The sequence below is a fragment of the Typopeltis vanoorti genome, chromosome 6 (assembly GCF_054136105.1).
Source record: "Typopeltis vanoorti isolate ZY-2024b chromosome 6, IOZ_Tvanoo_1.0, whole genome shotgun sequence".
Classification (NCBI taxonomy): domain Eukaryota; kingdom Metazoa; phylum Arthropoda; class Arachnida; order Uropygi; family Thelyphonidae; genus Typopeltis; species Typopeltis vanoorti.
This window is the reverse complement of record NC_143554.1, coordinates 148,310,947-148,338,048: the sequence shown is the minus strand read 5'-3', so window position 1 is coordinate 148,338,048 and position 27,102 is coordinate 148,310,947. Positions and strand designations below refer to the sequence as shown.

At 32.7% G+C, this 27,102-nt stretch overlaps 2 protein-coding genes and 1 long non-coding RNA gene across 3 annotated transcripts in view; 2 read left to right on the top strand and 1 right to left on the bottom strand.

Annotated features, from left to right (window-relative positions):
- LOC150106071 (uncharacterized) overlaps positions 1 to 7,378 on the top strand; it is a 63,045-nt gene extending 55,667 nt beyond the window's left edge. The window contains exon 3 of the long non-coding RNA XR_016548464.1: positions 7,181 to 7,378. This is a non-coding gene — a long non-coding RNA (uncharacterized LOC150106071). The remainder of the gene's footprint in view (positions 1 to 7,180) is intronic.
- A 710-nt stretch (positions 7,379 to 8,088) lies between these two features.
- LOC150106070 (uncharacterized) lies at positions 8,089 to 12,159 on the bottom strand. Its single transcript, XM_090393815.1, has 4 exons — positions 11,858 to 12,159; positions 11,148 to 11,291; positions 10,878 to 11,030; positions 8,089 to 8,274 (listed from the first exon to the last, which is right to left on the bottom strand). Exons 1-4 carry the CDS (start codon positions 11,948 to 11,950, stop codon positions 8,218 to 8,220), a joined length of 447 nt encoding a protein of 148 aa, XP_090249941.1. The 5' UTR covers positions 11,951 to 12,159; the 3' UTR covers positions 8,089 to 8,217.
- A 4,503-nt stretch (positions 12,160 to 16,662) lies between these two features.
- Positions 16,663 to 21,129, top strand: LOC150106069 (uncharacterized). The gene is made up of 4 exons (XM_090393822.1): positions 16,663 to 17,007; positions 17,560 to 17,703; positions 17,820 to 17,972; positions 20,895 to 21,129. Exons 1-4 carry the CDS (start codon positions 16,915 to 16,917, stop codon positions 20,910 to 20,912), a joined length of 408 nt encoding a protein of 135 aa, XP_090249948.1. The 5' UTR covers positions 16,663 to 16,914; the 3' UTR covers positions 20,913 to 21,129.
- The last annotated feature ends 5,973 nt before the right edge of the window (positions 21,130 to 27,102 follow it).

Genomic DNA, 27,102 nt, shown 5'->3' with positions numbered 1-27,102 from the left:
ATCGCATCAAATTAAAAATGTCTTCTGAAAGTTATCTTCAGAATTTGTAATTATTATTTGATATCAGCAAAAATGAGAGTGTTTGTTAACAGAAGTAGAAAGTTTAATACCTTCATGGAAATATTTATTTCCTTTTATTATTATTTCATTTAGAAAATATTTAAAAATATGCTGAAAAGGAACATCCCTTTCGGAATCCTTGGTTTATCTCTCTCGTACATGATAGTTCGTAATTTAATCTTATTTGTATTGGATTATTTTCATATATACTTGTGATAGCTTTCAGAATATTATTTAGTATTTGTCTTTCTTTTAATATGTTATGTAAAATGCTTCTTTTAACTTTGTCAATGTCTTTTCGAAATCATTAAATGTAATATGTGTTTCTCAATTTTATTCTCTTGTTTTCTCAATTATTATTTTTAGTCAATAAGCTAGTCTATATATGATTGCCCTTTTCGAAATCCGTTTTGTAATTCTAAAATAAAGCCTTCAGAATATTTTATTAGTTTGTTATTTAAAATTCTGCTATATACTGTATTTTAGGAATTTAGGAAAAGCAGGAATTTTGAATAATTAAACTTCTATAATTTTAGGGTCATCCCTAGTATCTTTATTAAAGAGAGTGATCACAATTTTTTTTTCAATCTTTTGGTGGGTTACTAGTTGAATAAATTTTATTTATAACAGGAGTCTTTCTTTGAAACTTATTCCTTCGTATTTATATAATTCTGAAACTATCTTGTCTTCTCCGGGTGACTTTCCATTTCTTGATTCTTTCAGACTGATTTCTAATTCTTCTTTAGTTTGCAAGTCCTTATCAGTTTCAATGAATGTGTGCCAGTTATCTTTTTTAAATATTTATCTGTTCAGAAATCTGTATAGAAAATTCCTCTGCTTAAAAGTCGATGTCTAATTGTACGTTTTCTCTAGTATCTGTGCTTAAATGTTTCACAATCTTATATTCATGGGGGTCTTACTTTATATAAATAAATCATGTTCTAAATTAGAAACCAATTTGTCCCATGAATATCTATGTCTTTTTCTCACTTCTCTTTTAGCAACGGCTCTTATTCTTTTGCACTCTATTTCATCTTGTAATCTTTTACGGCTTAGCAATTTATGATATAATTATTTTTTTCATTTTGATTATTTCTTTGATTGTATCGTCCCATATTTTCAGTTTTTCATTTTATAGATATTTTTGGTCTTCCCTAAGCTTTCATTTTATGCTGTATTTACTAAAGTTTTTATATTAAGCCATTCCATTTCTATTTTTTTTATCTCAATAGTTTTTTTTTATCTATTTTTTTAAAATCTAAATATTGGTTAATTCTTTGTTCATATATAGCCATTGTATAATTCTGTCATTTAATAATCATTTAATTACTTTATAAAAAGTGTTTGAAATTTTCTTTCTGTTCTTGTTATTTGTAGCCATTAAGGTGTTAATCTTCACTTTATTTTAACGAGGAAGTGGTCACTATTTATTTCACATGGACACTCTATACCTCTGCACACTCCAACACCTAAAGAAAACTTTGATGTCTTTTCATTTAGAGTAAAATTGAGTAAAGTAAAGTAAGCTGAGATATATTTAGGAGGGAATGAACACCTAATTCCTGGAAAAGTCCTTTTTAGGGCTTCCAGGGTAACAAATGGTAATGCTATAGCCAATGAAATTTTAACTGAGGCTCGGCTATTGCCGTTACCCAGCCATGACTAGAGCCTTTTAGCTCAATAACACCCAATCCACACAGATTTTGTTCATTCAGATGACGGGATAAAGAGTCAAGGACTCAGTCCATCGCCGAGTTCTTTTAAGAACTTAAGAACTAAAGTAAGCTGATTTCCATTCTTTTGATGACCAGGTATATTTATGTGGGTGTGTATGTTTATAGAAAAAAAATTCTTTATTTTAGAGTTATTATATATTTTAGAGTTATTATAAAGTACAAAGGGGATCAATTATTTACCATTCTATTTAGAGTATGTTCTCCAAATATTCCAATATTATTATTAATTTTCGTGTTTCCAATTCTTGCATTTAAGTCTCTTACTAATATTACATAATCATTTTTGTTTATTTTTTTATATATATTTTGTAATTGATTATAGCATTCAATATTATCATCTTCCCTTCTTTCTTCTGGGCATATAAACCGATTATTGTTAAATAATCTCTATCTATTTTTATTGCAGCTTCTATTATTCGTTCATTCAATAATTCACAATATTTTAACTGTTTTGAAAGGGAACTATTAATCCAAATCAAATCTTTGGTCTCTATCAACTCCACTATATATTACATATTACATATTACATTAAAAAATTTCAGTTCTCATGGTTCCTTTTAATTTTTTTATTTATTTTCAATGATTACCACTATTTGAAATTTTTTCATTTAATATTTGATCTAATTCTATTTCTTTATATGCTATTCCTCTTATGTTCCAGTTTTTCTGTGTATTATATTTTGTCGTTTACATTTTCGTTTTACCTTTTCCATTCCAGGGTCGTTTTCCACAGATTCATTTCGAATACCATCCTCTATTAGCTTAGAAGTAAATTAGTCTTCTCCATGTCAGGTTACCCTCCTTCGATGGATAGTCCAGTGATAGGGCTGCTACCTTAAGACTTCTGCACTTGTCTTCGTCCAAATTTAAACCCGTAGGAAGAATAGGATATAGTGAAGGTGAAGAGGTAGATTTTAGAGGGGACATAAATACAGGCCAGAAATGGAAAGACCCATAGCCCTCTAGAACTCTAACAGCATATGGGACATTAAATAACAAAAGTTGGCTGATAAGGCTTTATATCAAAATAGAGGAAGAAAAGTATTTATACAATTAGAGGAACACGAGAGTGCACTTCCCTTACAATCGAGATGATTTCCGCTTATGGCCCTGTTGGTACATGAGTCCTTATTCAATGTATTTGAACCCCCCTATTCGCCACCTAGGAAACACGCTCTCTAGAAGATACAGGGTTCCCCGAAAGAATGGGAGAACATCTCTTCCCTAATCTTGAATAATTTTCTATTGATATTGTTAATTTCTTACCGACCAGTAAATATGCTGAATGGACGAAATCTCCATTCAACAAAAGTAAAGCTGTGTACCATAATAAAAGTATAATTCTGTCCTCTAACTTGATCGTGTGCAGAAGAATCACATGAAGAGCTGTGACACAAATAGAGCAAAATTTGCATTTAAAATTACTATTTCCCTTAATCTCGGTTTCCTACAGCAAACATTAATTTTAATTTTCTTAGCTTAAGATACAGGGTGGCCATAAAATAACGTTCCCTCTTTGGAGGCATCTGTGGCTAAAACCAATAAACCAAAATTTTATATTAAGACTTTTGAAGGCATGGGGAAATGAATTCCGAAAAAAAAAAAAAAAAAAAAAAAAAAAAAAAAAAACATATATATAGTACCAAAAGTCGCCGATAGGGGAAATTTTGACGATAGCGATGCCGAAAGCTGTCAAATATTTGCAGTAAACGCAGGTAAAAAGGATTATTATGCAAATTTTACTGTGCGTACGTGACAGCAGCGCCACCAATTTCACTTAAAAAGGGATCGGGAACGTTCAGGCAGTTATTCGAATGACTGACGAATTGTGCTCAATATGCGTCCTACCTTGCCTCAGAGTGCTTAAGTTGTTTTACTTAAACAGCGCAATGACGTAGCAGCACTTCGGGAATTTAGAAGGCCTCATAACCTGCATACAGGTCCTATGTCAGCTGTAGCACTGAGAGCTATGATTAAGAAGTTTGAAGAAACTGGATCACTAGGAGTTAGACCTGGCAGAGGATGGAAAGCAGTGCAAGAAAAAACAGTAGCAGATATTGATACTGCGGTGTTCGACGACACTGGGACCAGTACGCCACATATCCAGCTGGAATGAATGACGCAGCTGTCGCTTACACTTCGAAATGTTATTATTCCATTTTTATCTGCCTTTAATGTAATTATCCGGTTGTTTTCAGCTCTGCCAGTGCTAAAATTTCCCCTATCGGCGAATTTTGGTACTAAATCTTTTTTTTTAGCGGAAATCATCTCCCCTTGCCTTCAAAAGTCTCAATATAAAATTTGGTCTCATCCTGTTTATTGGTTTTAGCTACAGGTGCCTCCAAAGAGGAAAAATTTATTTTATGGCTACCCTGTATTTCCCTTATTATATTATAAGTTAAGTCCAAAACAATTTCTAACAAACACATGGTTTATAATACGTATTATATACGTATCCTGGGTGAATTAGAATCTATGTAAAATTCATTGAAATACTCGTATACCAATTGTTAGCATTTATAATTTATAACTGAAAACGCGAATTTACTTTCGCTTCATGTTCCTAGTATTACATAGTTGCTAAGATATTTCCATGTTTAAAAATGAAACATTCGAAAGGACTTGGTTTGTGTATGAACATATACGATTAAATATAATTATGTGCTTCAAAAATTGCATGAGTGCCTGCTTCAGGATTCAAAGCTAGTGAAAATTTTATTCTATCACCACTCACTATGAACTATATTTGATATAATAATGATACACTAATGACAATAGATATTGTTGAACTAAATATTTCCAGGTTCACTTTACTACAGATTGCCGTGCATTTCAAAATATTAATAATAATTAACGTTGAAAACCTGATCAATTCATCTGTGTATGTCTTTATATGATATGGACTGAGTGTTTGCCATGAGTTTATTTTTAAAAATATTAAAAGAAATATGGACACAGCGCAAATTGCTTAATTTTTTTATTCACATTTGACGTTAGTTCTCACCAAATCTAGAAAATGGTATTTACAAACGTTTTCATTATTTTTCATAATGAAGTCGTTAAGAATGATCTTCTCAGGCTTAAGTGGACAGTGATATAGTTTCCATTCTCCTTATCCATTTTCAATTTACTAAGTAAGTAAGAAATGCATCAGCAGAAACATAACCACCATCACGTAATAAATAAATAAATAAATAATAAAATAAATAAATAATAAAATAAATAAATAAAAACAAAGATTGTTATTGTTATTGTAATTAATGGTAGTTAATTGCAATAATTGTTATTGTAATTAATGGTTTATGTTGTTGTTATGAATGTTTTCGATAAAAAATCAAACTTGTGTCATTTACTCATATCGAAAAATAAATTTAATAAATAACTACAGTACTATTTATGCCCACACTGCACTTAATAATAGCAATTGAAAATAATGTATTCTAGCAATGATAAAGATAGTCCTTACACAAACGCAAACAGTTTCATCACATAGCCTTTCCTCATTCAAACAAGCTTTTCTTTTCAGAAACCACACGTAATATAACTTATAAATGTCTGTATGCCATAGGGAAACCCTACGAGTTTAAGAAACACCGTCGTACACCGTTGAACTAAATGGTGTTTAAACCATCTGTTTGTCACGTAAAATTCAATTTTGCTGAAGCCATAAAACGCATGACATTCTGCATGACATTCTGCATGATGACCTGTTCATGAAAGTTTGCCAACAGGAAAATATACCCGAGGAATGGAGGGAGAGTACTCTTGTTCCCATCTACAAGGGTAAAGGGGATGCACAAGACTGTAAAAATTACAGAGGAATAAAGTTGATGTCCCACACAATGAAGATCCTAGAAAGGGTTCTTGATGGTAGATTGAGGGAGGAGGTGGAGATTGCAAAGGGACAATTTGGCTTCATGCCTGGTAGATCAACAACAGATGCTATCTTTGGGTTACGACAGATGATGGAAAAATATCGAGAGAAACAAAGGGAGCTACATCTGGTATTTATTGATCTGGAGAAAGCATACGATAGAGTGCCAAGGCAAGAAGTCTGGAGGTGTCTGAGGGAGAAGAAGGTGCCAGAGAAATATGTCAGGTTGGTGCAGGAAATGTACAGAAATGCGAAGACAATTGTTCGGACCTGTTTGGGACAGACAGAAAGTTTTCAAGTAACAGTTGGCTTGCATCAAGGGTCAGCATTAAGTCCGTTTCTGTTTAATATTGTGATGGAGGTGGTAACAGAGGAGGTGAGAGAAGATGCACCTTGGACAATGCTGTATGCAGATGACATCTTGCTGTGTGTAGATTCAAGAGAAGAAGCGGAAACTAAACTGGAAAGATGGAGAAAAGTACTGGAAGAGAGAGGTATGAGACTGAGCAGAAGTAAGACAGAGTATATGTGTTGCGCAGTGGGCGGTGGCCAGGAGAGAGACCTGGAGCTGGAAGGAAATGTCATCAGGAAGGTGAGAGACTTTAGATACTTAGGTTCGACAATGGAAGAAGATGGTGGAGGTGAGAAGGAAGTGGGATGCAGGATACAAGCAGGTTGGAGGAACTGGAGGGAGATGGCTGGAGTGTTATGTGATAAGAGGGTGCCGATCAATCTGAAAGGCAAAATTTATAGGACAGTAGTGAGGCCAGCTATGACATATGCTATAGAAACTGTGGCCCTGAGGAAAAATAACATTAGCAGGATGGAAGTAGCAGAGATGAGAATGCTTAGGTGGATGTGCGGTGTGACCAGAAAGGATCATCTGAGAAATGATTATGTCAGGGGAACAGTGAAAGTTACGAACTTAGGAGCGAAAATACAGGAGGCAAGGTTGAGATGGTTTGGTCATGTGATGAGGAGGGAGGACGAATATGTGGGAAGAAGGGTCATGCAGATGGATGTGCAAGGAAGGCGGAAGCGTGGGCGGCCAAAGTAGAGATGGAGGGAGCTGGTAGAAGAGGACTTGAAGATGAAGAACTTGGATGTGGTGACAGCCCAAGACAGGAAGGTGTGGAGGAGACTCATAATAAACAGTGACCCCACTAAAGTGGGAGAAGCTGCAGAAGAAGAAGAAGAAGAAGAAGAAGATCATTACAGTGAAATCGCTAGCAGGCTTAGGAAACAATGATATAGTTTACAGCTTACTTATTCAATTCAATGTGTTAATTATTAGATTTATCAGCCGAGGAATAATCATCATCACTGACTTCTTTGCTCTGCAAAAATAAAATAAAATAATAAATAAATAAATAAAATAAAGATAAATTAAACGAAATAATTATATAGCACTACTCCTAAGGCACATGTTTTGCAAGCGAATCAATTCGCGAAAATCTGCAATTGCCCATCACATTTTCCATATTTGACGTTACTTGACTTCTTCCTATAGGATTGCTGGAAGGAAAAGCTGTATGTCAACGCGCAGTAGATAAATCAACAGGCAAAGAAGAAAATTCATCCAGTAATTAGGGCGCTGCAGCCAGTCACATTAACAGCTGTTATGCAACATGCCGTAGAAAGGACTGGGCTTTGTGATACCGAGAATGGAAGACATTTACGTTTTGTAGTTTTACATAACTAATAAAAATGCTACAAGTTCTGTATTTCTGTATGTACTTATAACAAAAAAGAATAAAAACAATTATTCAATAAAAAAGTTATTAAATGTTAAACTCCTTCGTGACTAACGTGACTAATGAACACGTGACATGTAACTAATGACTAATGATAAAGATTATTTCAACGAGTACTTGGAAGGTCCACCCTCAACTGCACACTAGTCAATAATCGAAACCTTCGTAGAAAAAAAAAAAAAATATATATATATAAAGGCGTTAGCTGATTTTTTTTTAATATATATATATATATATATATATATATATATATATATATAGAAAGTATTTTACCTTGGGTTATAATAAATGATAAAGATACCAAGCTATTTTAAACCTGGTTTTACTCCATTTCCCAAGTAAGCAAATAGACAAACAAGTCAAGTTTGCGCTTCAAAGCTTGAGTGATTCTCATTCTTTCACCATTCTTGATAAACTAAATAATAACGATAGACTAATGACAATAGATATTGGTGAACTAAATTATTTCCAGGTTCAGTTTAGTACTTATTCCCGTGCGTTTCAAAACAATAATTAAAGCTGAACGCGTGATCAGTTCATCTGTGTATGTCTTTATGATATGGACTGAGTGTTTGCCATGGTTTTATTTCTAGAAATATTAAAAGAAATATGGACACAGCACAAATTGTTTAATTTTTTTTATTCATATATGGCATTAGTTCTCTCCAAATCTACAAAACAGTATTTACAAAAGTCTTCATTATTATTTATAACGAAATCGGTAGGAATAACCTTCTCAGGCCTTAGGTAGACAATGGCATAATTTGCATCCTCCTTATCCTTTTTCAATGTATTAACTATCCGATTCATCAGCAGAAACATAATCACCATCACAATCATCATCATCACTCTGCAAAGAATAGATAAATAAAAATAACAATAACGATAACAATAATTGTTATTGTAATTACCGGTTTATGTAGTTGTTACAACCACATAAAGTTATTAATGTTTTCGAAAAATTTAACTTCTTCAATTTACTCATATCGATAAATAAATTTATTAAATATTACATTACTGTATTCATGCCCGCACTGTGCAGCAATAAATTAAAATAATCATTCTACAAAAAAATAAAGACAGTTCTCACACACACACTTTTTAAGAAACACCAGCCTACACAAACAGAACTGAGTGGTGTTTATATCATCTGTTTGTCGCATAAAAAATCCAATTTTGCTGAAGAGATATAAAACTCATGAAATTTCGATGCATTATATTCTTATCCACCGGGAAGCCTATTAGCTTACTGTAATGCCATGATGGCCTAGCAGTTCAGGAGATTGAGGAAGAAAGTATTGTGAGAGAATTTAAAACTCATTTAATACTGCTGCTCCTCTGACATAAAATATATCATTTATTGAAAACCTGTAAGTTAAGAAAATTCCCAGAGATTGCGTGTTCAGATTAATGTTAGGAAATGTTTAGACGGACGCCCTTATTAAGAGAAATCCTTAACATGTTTAATTTGTTATTAAAGTTTCTTTATGAAAGGAAAGACTTATGCACACAATAAAACTACTTCAAGTACTTCAAAAAATGTGTGTATTTTCTTAGTAATCGATCACTTAAGAAACAATCTTGGAAGCTCCACAGATATTCGGAATGTCTGGTTGATCTCTGAGGAGCATCAGTAAATCAGAAGTAGTGCAAAATCTCGTATAGAAACAATATAGAAATATTTTTTCTATGCCGATTTTACATGGGAATATAAATTACATGAAATACTTTTAAGTAAAAGAATGTATAACTCACTGTACTAAGATAAATGTTGTTACTAAATGTTAAAATATTTGAATAAGAACCACTAGATTTGTAACCCAAATTAAGCTCAGACAGGATTAGGCTAGGAGACCTAAGGCTAGCAGCAGTCACGAAGGTCACCGGCTTATGAGTTTTCCCGCCAAAACCAGCGATAGCGTGGGTGACGAAGAAAATCCTCTAGTAAATCCAGGGGACTTTAGAGAAGAAGGGAGAATGATATAAACGACAGAGATTTAGTGGTCAGGGGCTCTCGTTTCGAAGTTTTGTTCGTGTTCCACGCCATTCCGAGGACGGGGAGAGTGGCGTTGCAGCGAGCAACAGTTCCGTCGACGATGGTAAGTTCGCTAGTAGCAGAGACGGTCTTTTCCAGATATCCCACCGTGAGATTCTTCGATTATCTACTGGTGTGTTGAATTATCGCAGCCGTGTTCTAGTGCCCGAACGAAAGTTCGCTGGGAAGAAGCAGAACGTGGCAGTCAGCCTTGAGGATCTGTGACTGTGTAATGGACGACTAGAATGATTGCAAGTAGATTGCTTCATGTAATATCCTAGATTGTGAAGTTCAAACAACAAATGTTCGTTATGTTATTAGAAAGAATCGGAAAGTCGCATTTTAGTTTGAGTGTGAATAGTAGAATACAGAGATCTACAGATTTGCTTATGCTATGCAATGCTAAGAGTGAATGTGGTTTGAGTTTTGCCTTTTATTGTTTACAACGTGGGATAAAGTTAAGTGTGTTATCATCCAAGTGTCTGAAAAGTAAAGTATAATTATCATTTCTTTGTCTTAAAGCTTAAGCGAAATGTTTAACTGATTTTGTGGAGAGTTAGACACGTAACTACTATTGTCACCAGTGTGCTCTTGTTGTCTTAGTTTGAATCAGACAAGTGATGTGTGTTGTTTGAATGATATATATAATTTGTCTTACTAAGATTAAACATGTCGTTTTTTTAATAGTTTGCCTGATCTTGTTTAGCCAAAATGCACTTCTCATAAAAATACCGAAGCTGTGTGACCTAATTGTAGTAATAGCCATGACTGACTGATTAATTAATAAGAGTTGCTTCAGATGGAGTTAAATTACGAGTTATTTTTGTCCTTAGCTGAATATTTCTCTTGTATGTAAGGGAAGGAAAAACAGTTCTTTTATACGATCCTTACTGGTACAGTCGATAAAAAAAATAAACATTTAGGGATCAATACAAGTGAAATACAGCAAAGTAGATTAAGGACAATTCAAGCACACGTAAGAGCATATATACGGCCTTGACGGGGGGGGGGGAGCAAAATTTTTTAAGGACTAAAGGACTAAGATGAATTGCGAATTTTATGCCTGAATTAGAAATTGGAGTCTGTAGACTGAACTAGCTCAAGCAACTACGATATAAAATAAATATTACAATGACGCAGTACACGTCCATTCGTTAAATAATTAAATAAATAAATATAAAACATTTTTACAAGTACTTACAGTTTAGTAAACCTATTACTGAAATTAGAACAAAAACAGCAAAAAGAATGCCTCTTGGGAGATTGTCATCTACATATCAAAGGAACACTCGTTCTAAACTTTAGAATTCCTCACTTCCAAAAAAAATTATTATCAGACGTAACAGTGGTTTAGTAATATAATCGAAATATAAAATTTATTTTAATTAATCAGAGGAAAATAAAAATGTAAAACTTACTTCGTAACAGTTTTTGAGGAATTTCTTTGAATTGTAAGGAACTGATAATAGGGGACATCTATCATTCATATGTTTGTTCAGGGTTCTGGGATTCATCTCGGCCTTGCACCATGGACAGATGACTCTAGTATAATCACATTGGCACTTGTGTTTCTGTTGAATATAAAAATGAATCTGTAGACTTTGATAACTGAACATCAACTCTTTTCATCCTAGATATCGTCAATTCTTTAATCTCATGAGTTATTAGAAAAAATATTAATAACTTACTTCGAACTCTTCCCTGGAAAATTTCTGTCTGCAGTAGGCACATATTACCTTCTTGCAGATGTGTCCATCTAGTACTTTACGATTCATCCAAGATTGGCAATGAGGACAGCTGACGAAGGCATAATTACAATTCTTTCTATTTTGCTACGAATAAATTAAAATAAAATACGCTTTATTCATGTATTTAATAACGAAATTAATAGAAAATACTAAAACGAAGCTTCAAATCAAATATTTCATGATATTATAAGTAAGTAAAGCATGTTAATGTTAGCACCGCTATAATTCACAAGCGTTTTATATTTGGATAGCCTTAGACAACTTTCAGATATTGGTTAGTCTGGAGACATATTTCTTACTCATTGCAAAAGTAAGGAATACGGAAAACAAGTGCTGCCCTCTTGTACGTATAATCGCAGCTAGTAATACTGTATAATATTCGTATTGACTGGTTAAAAACCAGTTTCTTCAGCAAATCGAAAAATAGCAGCACAATATTTTTTAGTGTTGTTCGCGGTGGTTAATATTAAATATTATTGTTTAGAGATAAACAAAGATTCCTTCACAAAGTCATTCCTAAGACATCGATTGAATTCTCATTGTAATTTAAGTATTCGAGAGTAGCAGAAAAGTATTCACATGCCTAAAATACTTGATAATGGAAATTTAAATAGTATGCAACTTTAACTGGTATTTACTTTCGTACTTACGATAATATCTGATTCCTCATCACAATAAGAACACTTCCCCAAATTGTTCGGACGAACCTTGATAGTCCTTTCGTTGCAAGTTTCGATACTCATTTTTAAGATGCAAACGTCACAAACTTTTTTTTTTTTCTTTACTCGGAAAAAAACGTTTCTCAACTTATCCTACGAAACAAAACTCTCAGAAATTCTCTGCAGGTTATCTTCTGAAATACTTTGGTTAGTGTTAAGAACAAACTCTGGAGTCACAACTTAATATCAAATTCAGGAACGCACCCGATTTAAAATGGCAAAAACATCTCTGACTTGCCTGACTAACAACATATAGATATCACACGAACAGCGCTATTTCGCTTGTGACACGAGCGTCTGTATAAATATAATAGAATCTGAAACCAAAAGCATCAGCAAACATCTGCTAATTTAAAACGTTGATCTTGTCATAGTGTGAAACGGTTGCGCAATGCGTTCAGCGATGTGAGCATGTGTTTCAACCATACTTTAGGGAAATTACCCAGCTTCAGGAAATAATAAAATCAAGATTTCCATTTTCTGACTGTTTTTTTTTTATTATTATTATTTTTTTTTTTTTAATTAATACTGCGCGCAGAAATTTCGAAATGGGCGAGCTAGTACAAAAATTCTATCATTAATAAAAAAATTGGTGTTAGAAAATTCTAGAAGTTCGAATTATTTTTATTAACAAAAACATTTTCGTTAATAAAAATACATTGTCGTTAAGAATCATGAAATTTATTTTAACAATTATATTACAATAATAATTTATGATGATAAATTTACCATTAATTATTTGTGAATAAAAATCATGTTATTTCTGCATATAATTAAAAAATAATAATATTTTTATCGATTTGACCACTAAAAAATGTAAGTTTTGCACCACTAAATATTTTCTACATGGAATTAACAACGCATGCGTATTGAGGTGAATATTAACGTAAGATTGTATATATCGTCCGCATTATGGCTAGTCTCAAATAAAACACGGTGTTTACTTATGTACAATAATCGTCATGATTTTAACGTCTTGATTAAAATTCCATCACGTTCTTTACAAAGCTCATCCCTAAAGAGCTGTATACATAGTCCATTGTTTACAATGATTAGATTTTTTTTTAATTATTATATAATAATATAAAAGTTATAATATAATATATAATAATTTTTAATAATATATATTATACATTAGACGTACGTTAGATGATGTGTGTGTGTATGTTCACACACACATACGTGTTACTTTCTATCACTCTTTAGGAAAAGTATCATCCTGTTAATATATAGTTGTCAAAATAGAAAGATATGTAATACGATATGTTTAGCGTTCATTGTAGCATCTCTATATTTAATGTTGGTTATAATGCGTATTAATTTATTTTGTAAAGTGATGAATGGTGTCAGTGTGGAGGGATATGTTTAGATGTTTGGGATTGTATGGCAGGTTGTGGAGTAAAGGGAGTATGAGATGCTCAAAATTTATGTTGTTACAGCACGTAGAGGGTTATAATTTGTCGTGTTATGAAATACGTATCTTTTAGGGATAATCTTCTGAAATAATTTAGTAATAGTACGTAGCACCTTAGATATTTTGAGCCATACACAGAGCCATATTCTCAGTGGTGGCCCTACTCAGAGACAGAGAAAACCTATCCCCAAACAGAGCCTCTCAAGGCCAGCCCCCACCATTTCCGACCCCTATCGGGATCGGGATCTCATCAGTGGGAGCCAGGCTGGAAACAGGCTGGAAATACCAAGATTTAGTAATACAGAGCTTATAAGTATTTTACCAGAACAAGTTACCATAAGGTGTTTTAACCTTATTAAATAAAAATCTCTGGAGGAGATATAAATGTAGAAAGTACTTTACCTTGGGTATAATAAATGTTAAAAATACCGAGCAATTTTAAAACTGGTTTTACTCCATTTCCCAAGTAAGCAAACAGACAAACAAGTCAAGATTTCGCCTGCAAGTGATGCAAGTCTAGCTGATCCTACAGGTAGTGCAAGACCAAGGCAACTCGTGGTAAAGGTGGCATAATTTCTTTCAAATTATGTGGCAAATACTTTTTATATTTATATCTCCTCCAGAGATTCTTATTTAATAAGGTTAAAACACCTTATGGTAACTTGTTCTGTAAAAATACTTTTAAGCTCTTATTACTAAATCTTGGTATTTCCAGCTTGGCTCCCAGTGATGAGACCTCAATAAAGGTCGAAACCGGTCTGGGTAGTGGCCCCTTGCCTTTAATACAAAACATCATACATCCCCTTCTTGGAGATGGTTTTGGCATTAAGGGTAAATATTAAGATTAGTGATCACAGTTTATTCAACCTTTACCACGAGTTGCCTTGGTCTTACCTGTAGGATCAGCTATACTTGCATCACTTGCAGGCACAAACTTTACTTGTTTGTCTGTTTGCTTACTTGGGAAATGGAGTAAAACCAGGTTTAAAATTACTTGGTATTTTTAACATATATATATATATATATATATATATATATATATATATATATATATATATATATATATATATATATATATATATATATATATATATGTGTTAAATATATATATATATATATACAGGGTGTTCGGGATAAATTTGACATATTTATAATTAATTATATTTTTCCGTAAGTTACATGTATTAACACACACTTCTCTTCATTTAAAAGTTTGGACCCTTCTTCATTCATATACAAGATGTCAGAAAGGATGGATAGCTGGAACCCACCTGAATCATGGAAGAGAATAACTTGTATCATGATGATTCGTGCCCGCCATCAAAATAAGGATATCACGACTGCTGCCCAATGCTCCCTGAATACAGTAAAAACAATCAGGCATGAACTAGAGACTTGCAATGGTGACTACAAGGATGTAGCAAGAAGAAAGATCCCTAGCAGACGATCTGATTGCGTTCGTACAGCAGAATTCCTCGCAAATCTGCAGGAACAGGTGTTGAAGAACCCTGGCATTGGAATTCGGGCTTTGTTCGTGGAGTTGCTAACTGTAGTCAAGCCCTGGATAACAAGGGTAGCCAATGGTAGGCCGTATGTATGGCAGCAGGATTCGGCCCCTTGCCACACCTCTGGAAAAAGTCAAAAATGGTTGTCTGAAAATTTCTACGACTTCACCAGTCCAAATGTTTGGCCTCCAAACTCCCCAGACCTTAACCCCATGGATTATTTTGTATGGGGCGCAGTTGAAAAAGACACCAATCGCACTTCCAGTAATACAAAAGCCCAGTAAATGGATAAAATTAAAACAGTTTTTGATAGTATTGTAATTAACTCTGCCTGTAATGTTTTTTTTGTCAATTCATTAAATTTAATAGATACAAAGAAGATTTTCTTTTTCCTTACGAAACTGTCAAATTTATCTCGAACACCCTGTATATATATATGTTAAATATATATATATATATATATATATATATATATATATATATATATGTTAAATATATATATATATATATATATATATGTTAAATATATATATATATATATATATATATATATATGTTAAATATATATATATATATATATATATATATATATGTTAAATATATATATATATATATATATATATATATGTTAAATATATATATATATATATATATATATATATATATGTTAAATATATATATATATATATATATATATATATATATATATGTTAAATATATATATATATATATATATATATATATATGTTAAATATATATATATATATATATATATATATATATATATATATATATATATATATATATATATATATATATATATATATATATATATATATATATATATATATATATATATATATATATATATATATATATATATATATATATGTTAAATATATATATATAGATACGTATTTCATAACACGACAAATTATAACCCTCTATGTGCTGTAACAACATAAATTTTGAGCATCTCATACTCCCTCTACTCAACAACCTGCCATACAATCCCAAACATCTAAACATATCCCTCCACACTGACACCATTCATCACTTTACAAAATAAATTAATACGCATTATAACCAACATTAAATATAGAGATGCTACAATGAACGCTAAACATATCGTATTACATATCTTTCTATTTTGACAACTATATATTAACAGGATGATACTTTTCCTAAAGACTGATAGAAAGTACCATGTGGGTGTGTGTGAACACACACACACACACACACACACACCATCTAACGTACGTCTAATGTATAATATATATTATTAAAAATTATTACATATTATATTATAATTTTTATATTATTATAAAATAATTAAAAAAACTAATCATTGTAAAAAATGGACTACGTATGCAGTTCTTTAGGGATGAGCTTTGTGACGACCGCGTTGCAATTTTAATCAAGACGTTAAAATCAGGATTATTGTATATAAGTGAACACCGTATTTTATTTGAGACTAGCCATGATGCGGACGATATATACACTCTTAAATTATATACATTAATAAATTTTTTATTAATGATAGAATTTTTGTACTAGGTCCCCCATTTGGAAATTTCTGAGCGCAGTATGAATTTAAAAAAAAAAACAGTTAGGAAATGGAAATCTTGATTTTATTATTTCCTGAAGCTGGGTAATTTCCCTAAAGTATGGTTGCAACACATGCGCACATCGCTCAACTCATTGCGCAACCGTTTCACACTGTGACAAGGTCACGTTTCAAAGTAGCAGAGGTTTGCTGATGCTTTTGGTTTCAGATTCTATTATATTTATACAGACGCTCGTGTCACAAGCGAAGTGGCACTGTTCGTGTAATATCTCTATGGTGTTAGTCAGCCTAGTCAATACGTTTTTGCCATTTTAAATCGGGTGCGTTCCTGAATTTGATATTAAGTTGTGACTCCAGAGTTTGTTCTTAAAACTAACCAAAGTATTTTAGAAGATAAACTGCAGAGAATTTCTGACAGTTTGTTTCGTAGGATAAGTGGAGAAACTTTTTTTTCCAAGTGAAGAAAAAAAAGAAATAAGTTTGTGACTTTTGCATCTTAAAAATGAGTATCGAAACCTGCAACGAATGGACTATCAAGGTTCGTCCGAACAAGTTTCGGAAGTGTCCTTATTGTGATGAGGAATCAGATATTAACGTAAGTATGAAAATAAATACCAGTTAAAGTTGCATACTATTTAAATTTCCATTTATCAAGTATTTCAGGCATGTGAATACTTTTTTGCTACTCTCGAATACTTAAATTACAATGAGAATTATTTACAGTTCAATCGATATCTTAGGAATCTCTTTGTGAAGGATTCTTTGTTTATCTCTAAATATATTAATATTAACCACCGCGAACAACACTAAAAAATATTGCGCTGTAGGTTTTTCGATTTGCTGAAGAAACTGGTTTTTAAGCAGTGAATACGAATATTATGCAGTATTACTAGCTGCGATTATACGTACCAGAGGGCAGCACTTACTTTCCGTATTCCTGTATTCCTTACTTATGAGTAAGATCTGAAGGTTGTCTAGGACTATCCAAATATAAATCGCTTGTGAATTAGAGCAGTACTAACATTAACATGTTTTACTTACTTATAGTATCATGAAATACTTGATTTCAAGCTTTGTTTTAGTATTTTCTATTAATTTCCTTACTAAAAACATGAATAAAGAGTGTTTTATTTTAATTTACTCGTAGCAACACAGAAAGAATTGTAATTATGGCTTTGTCAGCTGTCTTCATTGCCATTCTTGGATGAATCGTAAAGTACTAGATGGACACATCTGCAGCAAGATAATATGTGCCTACTGCAGACAGAAATTTTCCAGGGAAGAGTTTGAAGTAAGTTATTAATATTTTTTCTAATACTCATGAGATTAAAGAATTGACGATATCTAGGATGAAAATAGTTGATGCTCAGATATCAAAGTCTACAGATTCATTTTTATATTCAACAGAAACACAAGCGCCAATGTGATTATGCTAGAGTCAACTGTCCATGGTGCAAGGCCGAGATGAATCCCAGAACTCTGAACAAACATGTGAATAACAGATGTCCCCTATTGTCAGTTCCTTACAATTCAAAGAAATTTCTCAAAAACTGTTACGAAGTAAGTTTTACATTTTTATTTTCCTCTGATTAATTAAAATAAATTTTAGATTTCGATTATATTACTAGACCATTGTTACGTCTAATAATAATTTATTTTGGAAGTGAGGAATTCTAAAGTTTGGCACGAGTGTTTGCTTTGATATGTAGATGACAATCTCCCAAGAGGCATTCTTTTTGCTGTTTTTGTTCTAATTTCAGTAATAGGTTTACTAAACTGTAAGTACTTGTAAAAATGTTTTATATTTATTTATTTAATTATTTAACGAATGGACGTGTACTGCGTCATTGTAATATTTATTTTATATCGTAGTTGCTTGAGCTAGTTCAAACAGTCTACAGACTTCAATTTATAATTCACGCATAAAATTCGCAATTCATCTTAATCCTTTAGTCCTTAACTAAATTTTACCTCCCCGCTCCCCCCCCCTCTCATGGCCGTAGATATGCACTTACATGTACTTGTATTGTAGACTTAGGAAAAGCCTCTGGCTGAAGCTAAGTCCTTAATCTACTTTGCTCTATTATACTTGTATTGATCTCTAAATATTTATTTTTTTATCGACTGCACCATTAAGGACCGTATAAAAGAATTGTTGTTCCTTGCCTTACATACAAGAGAAATATTCAGCTAAGCACAAAAATAACTAGTAAGTTAACTTTATCTCAAGCAACTCTTATTAATTAATCAGTCAGTCATGGCTATTACTACAATTTGGTCACACTGCTTCCGTATTGTTATGAGCAGTGCATTGGTTAAAAAGATCAGGCAAACTATTAACAAAAACATGTTTATTCTTACTAAGACAAATTATATATATCATTCCAACAACATACATCACGTGTCTGATTCTAACTAAGACAACGAGAGTACACTGGAGACAATACAGGTTATGTGTCTAACTCTCCACAAAATCAGTTAAGCATTTCGCTTAAGCTTTAAGAAAAAGAAATCATAATTACACATTACTTTTCAGACACTTGAATGATAACACATTTAACTTTATCTCACGTTGTAAACAATAAAAGGCAAAACTCAAACCACATTCACTCTTAGCATTGCATAATATAAGCAAATCTGTAGATCTCTGTATTCTACTATTCACACTCAAATCAAAATGCGACTTTCCGATTCTTTCTAACACCTTCTATGCCACTAGATAACAGAACCAACATTTGTCGTTTGAACTTCACAATCTAGGATATTACATGAAACATTCTACTTGCAATCTTTCTATTTCATTACACAGTCATGGATCCTAAAGGCCTACAGACACGTTCCACTTCTTCCTAGCTAACTTTCTCGATCGGGCACTAGGACACGGCTGTGATAAATCAGCACACCAGTACATCATCGAAGAATCTCACGGTGGGTTATCTGGAAATGACCGTCTCTGCTACTAGCAAACTTCCCATCTTCGATGAAATTGTTTGCTCACTGGAACGCCACTCTCCCCGTCCTTGGAATGTTTTGTTTCTGTGCCAAGCCATTCCGAGGGCGGGGAGAATGGCGTTCCAGCGAGCAACAGTTCCGTCGAAGATGGGAAGTTCGAAACGAGTTGTAAAACGAAGTTCGAATTGGGAAGTTGTAAACGAGAGCCCCTAACTACTAAATCTCTCTCTTTTATATCATTCTCCCGAACTTAGTTCTTCTTCTCTAAAGTCCCCAGGATTTACTGGAAGGTTTTCTCCAACACCCTCGCACATCAGTGGCTTTTTAGCGGGAAAACTCATAATTCAGTGACCTTCGCCACTACTGCTAGCCTTAGGCCTCCTAGCCTAATCCTGTCTGCGCTTAATTTTCGTTACAAATCTAGTGGTTCTTATTAAAATATATTAACATTTAGTTACAACATTTATCTTAATACAGTGAGTTATACATTCTTTTACTTACAAGTATTTCATGTAACTTAATGCCCATGTAAAATCGGAATAGAAAAATTATTTCTATATTTTTCCTATGCAGTGTAAAAGTTTCTATCCTATAGAAAAAATATTTGTATATTATTTCTATACGAGATTTTGCACACTCCTTCTGATTTACTGATTATCCTCAGAGATGAAGCAGACACTCAGATTATCTGTGGAGCTTCCAAGATTGTGTCTTAAGTGATAGATTCGTAACAAAATACACACATTTCTTTTTAAGTACTAGAATTAGTTTTATTGTGTGCATAAATTTTTCCTTTCATAAAGAAACTGTAATAACAAATTAAACATGTTAAGGATCTCCCTTAATAAGGGCTATTGCCATCCGTCTAAACATTTCCCGGCATTAAACTGAACACGCATTCTCTGGGAATTTTCTTAACTTACAGGTTTCAATAAATGATATATTTTATGTTAGAGGAGCAGCGGTATTAAATGAGTTTTAAATTCTTTCACAAGACTTTCTTCCTCAGTCTCCTGAACTGTTAGGCCATCATGGCCTTACAGTAAGCTAATAGTCTTCCCAGTGCAGAAGAATATAATGCATTGAAATTTCATGAGTTTTATATCTCCTCAGCAAAATTGGATTTTATGCGACAAACAGATGATATAAACACCACTCAGTTCTGTTTGAGTAGGGTGTTTCTTAAACTCGTAGTGGTTTTCCCACTGACATTATAAGTTGTATTACATGTAGTTTCTGGAAACAAAAGCTTGTGTGAATGAGGAAGAATTATGTGATGAAACTGTTTATGTGTGAGAACTGTCTTTATTATTTGTAGAATAGATTATTTTAATTTATTGCTGCACAGTGCAGGCATGAATACAGTACTGTAATATTTAATAAATTTACTTATTGATATCAGTAAATGGAAGAAGTTGAATTTTTCGAAAAAATTAATAAATTTATGTGGTTGTAACAACTACGTAAACCGTTAATTACAACAACAATTATTGCTATCTTTAATTTTATTTATTTATCTATTCTTTGCAGAGCGATGAAGATAGTTGATGATGATCGTGATGGTGATTATGTTTCTGCTGATGAATCTGATAGTTAATACATTGAAAATGGATAAGGAGGATGCAAATTATGCTATTGTCTACCTAAGCCTGAGAAGGTTATTCCTACCGATTTCATTATGAATAATAATGAAGACTTTTGTAAATAGCGTTTTGTATATTTGGTGAGAACTAATGCCATATATGAATAAAAAAATTAAACAATTTTTGCTGTGTCCATATTTCTTTTAATATTTCTGAAAATAAAACCATGGCAAACATCAGTCCAAATCATAAAGACATACACAGATGAACTGATCACGTGTTCAGCGTTAATTATTGTTTTGAAACGCACGGGAATAAGTACTAAACTGAACCTGGAAATAATTTAGTTCACCAATATCTATTGTCATTAGTCTATCATTATTATTTAGTTCATCATGAATGGTGAAAGAATAAGAATCACTCAAACTTTGAAGTCGGAAGCACTCACCCATGCAATTTTTGAAGCACATAATTATATTTAATCGTATTATTCATACACTAACCAATTCCTTTGGCCTATTTTATTTTTAAACATGGAAATATTTTAGGAGCTATGCAAAACTACCACTATGAAGCTAAAGTAATTAATTACGCGTTTTCAATTAAAAATGCAAACGTTTTGGTATAATTCAATGAATTTTGCATATATTATAATTCACACCGCATAAGTATCTAATATTTAATATAAACCAAATATCTGTTAGAAATTGTTTTGGAATAAACTTATAGTATAATTACAGAGAAATGTTTTAAACTAATAAAGCCAAAATTAATGTTTGCTGTAGGAATCAAGGACTGAGCAAAATTGCAGCATACAATGTAAATATTGCCCATTTTTGTGACAAACTCCCTCTGCTCTCATATCAGTGTCTATACAAGATCAAGATAGAGGACAGCATTACATTATACAGTAATTGTTGTACACAGTTTTATTAGTGTTAAATGGTGATTTCTTCTTTTTAGCCACATTTACTGATCGCTAACAAATTAACAATGCCATGAAAATATTCAAGATTAGGAAAGATGACCTCTCCAATTAAGGGGTCATCTTATCTTAGGGACGGGTACGACTTAGAAGTGCTTAAGATAAGATAGCTCAGCAACATGCTAGTAGGCCTAAAATACCTAGAACGGAGAAGAACTTCTCCAATTACACATTCAAGTAAATTTCATTATTGAAAAGCAAAACTTATTTTAACAACTGCATCCGCAAAGTACATCCTTTAGCCATTTAAAAACGACGAGAGAACACATACGAAACCCTTTGTAGGGCATAGTCGCATTTATTTCCGGGGAAGCTAGTAATGGCTAATATGAATTCCGAAAATGAAGTCTATAATATGAATTCCGAAAATGAAGTCTATAAAATAAACGGACTTTCCATTTAGTATTGTGAGATATGAGATCAACATACTGGCGTAGAACGCTTCAACATTGGAGAGTTGTCAAGGGCACCTGTGGCAGAATATTTTACCAATATTTTACCAATTTACATTACACAGTCACACTAAAAAAGTCACTTAGCTATAGCTACAATTTGCTAAAACCTAGCTGCGCTGATGGGCTAACATATTGCATGAATATCTGGTATGCTTTGATATCGTGTGTCTATTATCTGTTATATTGTAAAAATATAAAATCAAATAAACAGCCAAAACTACTCAGAAAAAAGAACAATTTTTTTAATGGTTCAAATAAAATCCCTCTTGTGAGTTAGATTGCGATATATTGAGAGAAACTCCAAAACAGAAAATCTAATATAGAGTTCAATATATTATGATAGGTCTTCAAAGTATTGAATTTAAAATTGTTTAATTTAATAATTATCGCGTAGTCTAAAAGTACCAAGTTCGAGTAGGAAGGGAATTCATTAATACGTAGATCTTTATCGACGGATATAAATATTGTTTTCTATGAAATTAATTTGATTTCCACAGATGGAACTTATAATTTTGAATCATAAATATAAAAGTTATCGTTTCTATAACGAAAATGAAGTTTATTCTTCTGAAAGCAAAATCTATTGATGCTTCCTGATTGATGTTTTTTTTTTTTTTTTTTTTTTTTTTCAGTACGAAGGATCCTATGGAGCAGACATGTCAAACACGCGACCCTCGGACCTCATGAGGCCCGCAGACAAGTAACATGCGGGTCTCATGAAATTTCATGAGTTTTATATCTCCTTAGCAAAATCGGATTTTATGCGACAAACAGATGATATTTTAAATATCATCTGTTTGCCGCCAAACTTTTTAAACAACATGGTTATTTAACTTTTTACAACACCAAATTAAATAAACATATTTAAAAAATTAACATTTCCACTTAAGATTATTTTATACGCCAAACTACTCTGCAATTTCTAACGGAAATAATGTTCTATTTGTCATTTCAAAAAGTCTTATGACACCACTGCATAAATATCGCATTTTTTATGAATTTTACGAGCAAGTCTACGTACCCGGCTACATCCGCTGATCACAGCAATCGGAGGTTAGCCGTTAGTAATTTTCAAGTCGTAAGAAAGTGTTGTGTTTTCTTTATATAATTAATAAAGAATTTATAAGAGTAATGTCGAAACCTTCAATCAGTGTGAGTAAAAAACGATTTATTGAAGAAGAACATCGTAGGTTTCAAGAAAAATGGCAATTATAGTGCGCCCAAACTTTGTAGAGCTTCGCTTGGATTTCTGCCAAGAATAGTCAATTCATGGTGAAGGGAAGAAAGAAATGAAGGATTTATGAATTGATCGCCAACATGCGAAATCACGCGCTTTCTTGTCAACAAACTCATCCCAGAAGACGGATTGATTATCCTGTTATCGGAATGGATTCTATTTTTTGTGACATGCGCAGAAGTGTAGAACGGTCTCGAATCGGTGGGCGTACTATACAATATACAATATTTTTGTATTCAAGGGAAAAAAAAGGCTGATATATAGCAACACTGTTGCAGTTTGCAAAGAATATCATATTAAAAGGCATTACGATACAAATCATAAAGAAAACTTTGACAAATATGTTGCGAAACTTCGTGAAGATAAATTGTCAGAATTAGAGTTGACACTTCAAAATGAACAGTTTATTTACCAACCCTAATGAAGATAATAGAACTACGGTAAAACCAGTTATTTGTTATCATATTTAATTGCAAGCAAGTCGAAACCATTCACCCAAGGGGAATTTATTCGCGAATGTTATTAAAGCAGTTTAATAGGTGTTTTGTCCTAATCAATTAAAGAAATTTAAAATTATAAGCTTATCTCGAAATACCATTGCCAGCAGAATTGATGATATAGCCGGAAACTTGAGTAATCAACTAAAATCAATAATTCCAACATTTCATACATATTCCCTTGCAATTGACGAAAATACAGATGTACGGGATATCGCTCAGCTGGCTGTTTTTATTCGTGGATGTGATATGAACTTAAAAGTAAGTGAAGAACTTCTAGAAATTAGTCCTATGCACGACACAACCACTGAAGTTGATATTTTTGAAGCCCTTATGGAAGTTTTGAACGAATACAATTTACCGCTAAAAAAAGCTAGTTTGTCTTGCAACTGATTGTGCTCCTGCTATGCCTGGTTTGCTAAAGGAGTTACAAATTGAAAAGAAAAATGCAAAGAACAAGGTAATAATTTTCAACATTTTCATTGCATTATTCATCAGCAAACACTATACTCCAAAGTTTTAAATATTGGACATGTCCTAAAAATATCAGTAAAATTGTAAATTATATTCGTGCGCGTGTGCTTAATCATCGCCAATTTAGTAACATTCTAGAAGATATAGAAAGTGCATATAGCGATCAACCTTATTATACAGAAATTAGATGGCTTTCCAGTCATAAAGTTTTAAAGCGATTAGCTTCGAATTGCTTAATGAAATTACTATTTTTTTTAGAATCGAAAAATTATGAATGTGAAATATGAAAAAATGACCAATGGATAAAGGACCTGGCTTTTTCAGTTGACATTACAAGTCATCTTAGTTAACTTAATCTTAAGCTACTATTCAAACATGAAGTATTTACCATGTTATTTCACAATATTAACATTTTCAAACAGAAATTATTACTTTGGCAAAAACAAATTCAAAGAGAAAATTTATCCGATTTTGAATGTTGTGAATCATTATTACAAAAATCACCGAAATTGAAAATTTCAGAATATGCCAATCAAATTAAGTTATTAAAAAAATGAATTCGAAAGAACATTTTTAGGTTTTATGAAGTGTGGAAATCAGTTTCACCTATTTACTTCTCCTGTATCGATTGATGTTGAAACTGTTGATGACAATTTACAGTTAGAATTAATCGAAATTCAGTGGGATTCCGTATTGAAACAAAAATATATGGATGCTGGAATTCCAAAGTGGATGCTGGAATTCCAAACTTCTATAATTATTTATCAGTCGATCGATATCCCAATGTATTATGTGCAATTAGGCGTATTTTATCTATGTTCGCTAGCAAATATTTATGCGAACAACTATTTTCAAATTTAAACAATTAAGAAAACTGCAAAAAGATCAAGATTAACAGACCAGCATGTGCAAGCAATATCGAAAATAACTACAGGTCAACACATTCAATCAAATTTTGAATTGGGTTGTCAAGTTTCTTCAAAAGAACGATATGTATAATCTATTGGCTTGGATCAGGGGATGGATGACAGACAGATATCAAAAAGTGGTATACAGTGGGTGTGAATCTGTCAGATTTAAGGTAACCAGTTGTATACCGCAGGGTTCAGTCCTTGCGTCATTACTGTTCAATCTATACATTAATGATATCAGGAAGGATCTAACATCAGATTTGCAATTGTTTGCCGAGGATGCGAAGATAGGCAGGGTAATCAGGGATGCTATTGATATTCAGCAATTACAAATGATTTGAATAGACTGGAAATCTGAGCAAACTAAAATGGATATCGGTTTAATGTTATTAAGTGTAAAGTTATACGTAATTATATAACTTGCGTGATTAGAGTTCCAGCGGCATATTACATTAGTATAGTTATTCTACAAGAAACTGAAGAGGCAAGGGATCTTGGTGTATTGGTGGATAAGAATTTAAATTTCAAAGGTCACGTAGCAGTTGCTATACAACTCAGAGGATAATTTCTATGTTGAAGCGAAGTTGACATGTAAGGATAAGGTAGTAATTTTATCTCTTTATTCGGCTTTGATAAGACTACACTTGGATTGCTGGGGCCAGATTTGGTCTCCCGGTTTCCAAAGGGATAAAGAAGCTGTGGAAATGGTGCATACAAGATCTACAAAGATATCTGGATTATGGAATTTAGATTATGAGGGCAGATTGTAGACTCTTGTTAACAGGAGAAAGAGAGGGTGATATGAAAGAAGTCTATAAACATTTGAATGAGTGTTATAGCATTTCAACTGATGAAATATTTCGTTATAGAAAGGAAGGTGGGGAGAGAACACTAGGGCATCCATAGAAATTAAGGTTGTTCTCAGTGAAGAAAGGGGTAGGAGCTAGATTTTTCTCCCAGAGAGCAGTGAATGAGTAGAATAATTTGTACTTAGAGGCAGTGAGTGCATCTAGTGTAAATGAATTTCAAGGAAGGTATGATAGCTGGGTTGGGTAATTTACAGCCTCACTCGATGAATCCTTGACTTCCAGGAGGTCTGAGATAATAATAATAATAATAACAACAACAATAATAATAATTTTATTATTATTATTATTTAGGTAAAAGAGAATTAGGTAAAAGGAAGTTTAATAGTAAAACACGACTAGTTTCGGCTTATAACAGCCTTCATCAGGTCACATTATAAAAGAAAAGAAAAACCACTAAATACTGAAGGTTAAAAAAACTATGAACAACATAAAGAGTCTCTATACATAATTAGCATGAAAACGTTGTAGTTGTATTTAAAGCTGTTCTTTCGTTTGTTGCATTGTTAGAAGAGTGCGTGCTTGCAGCATTAGGTGAACGCCAGTACATGATTACAGCTGAATGACTATCTGGGAGGTTGTAGCTCAGGTTATTATTATTTAGATGTTCAGGGTTGAGGATGATTTCCCTAGATTCTACGATTTTTCTCTCCAATTCATCATGGCAATGAAAGATGTTAGTAGATCTGTCCCGGTGGACTGTACGACTTGGGGTTTTATCATTAGGATT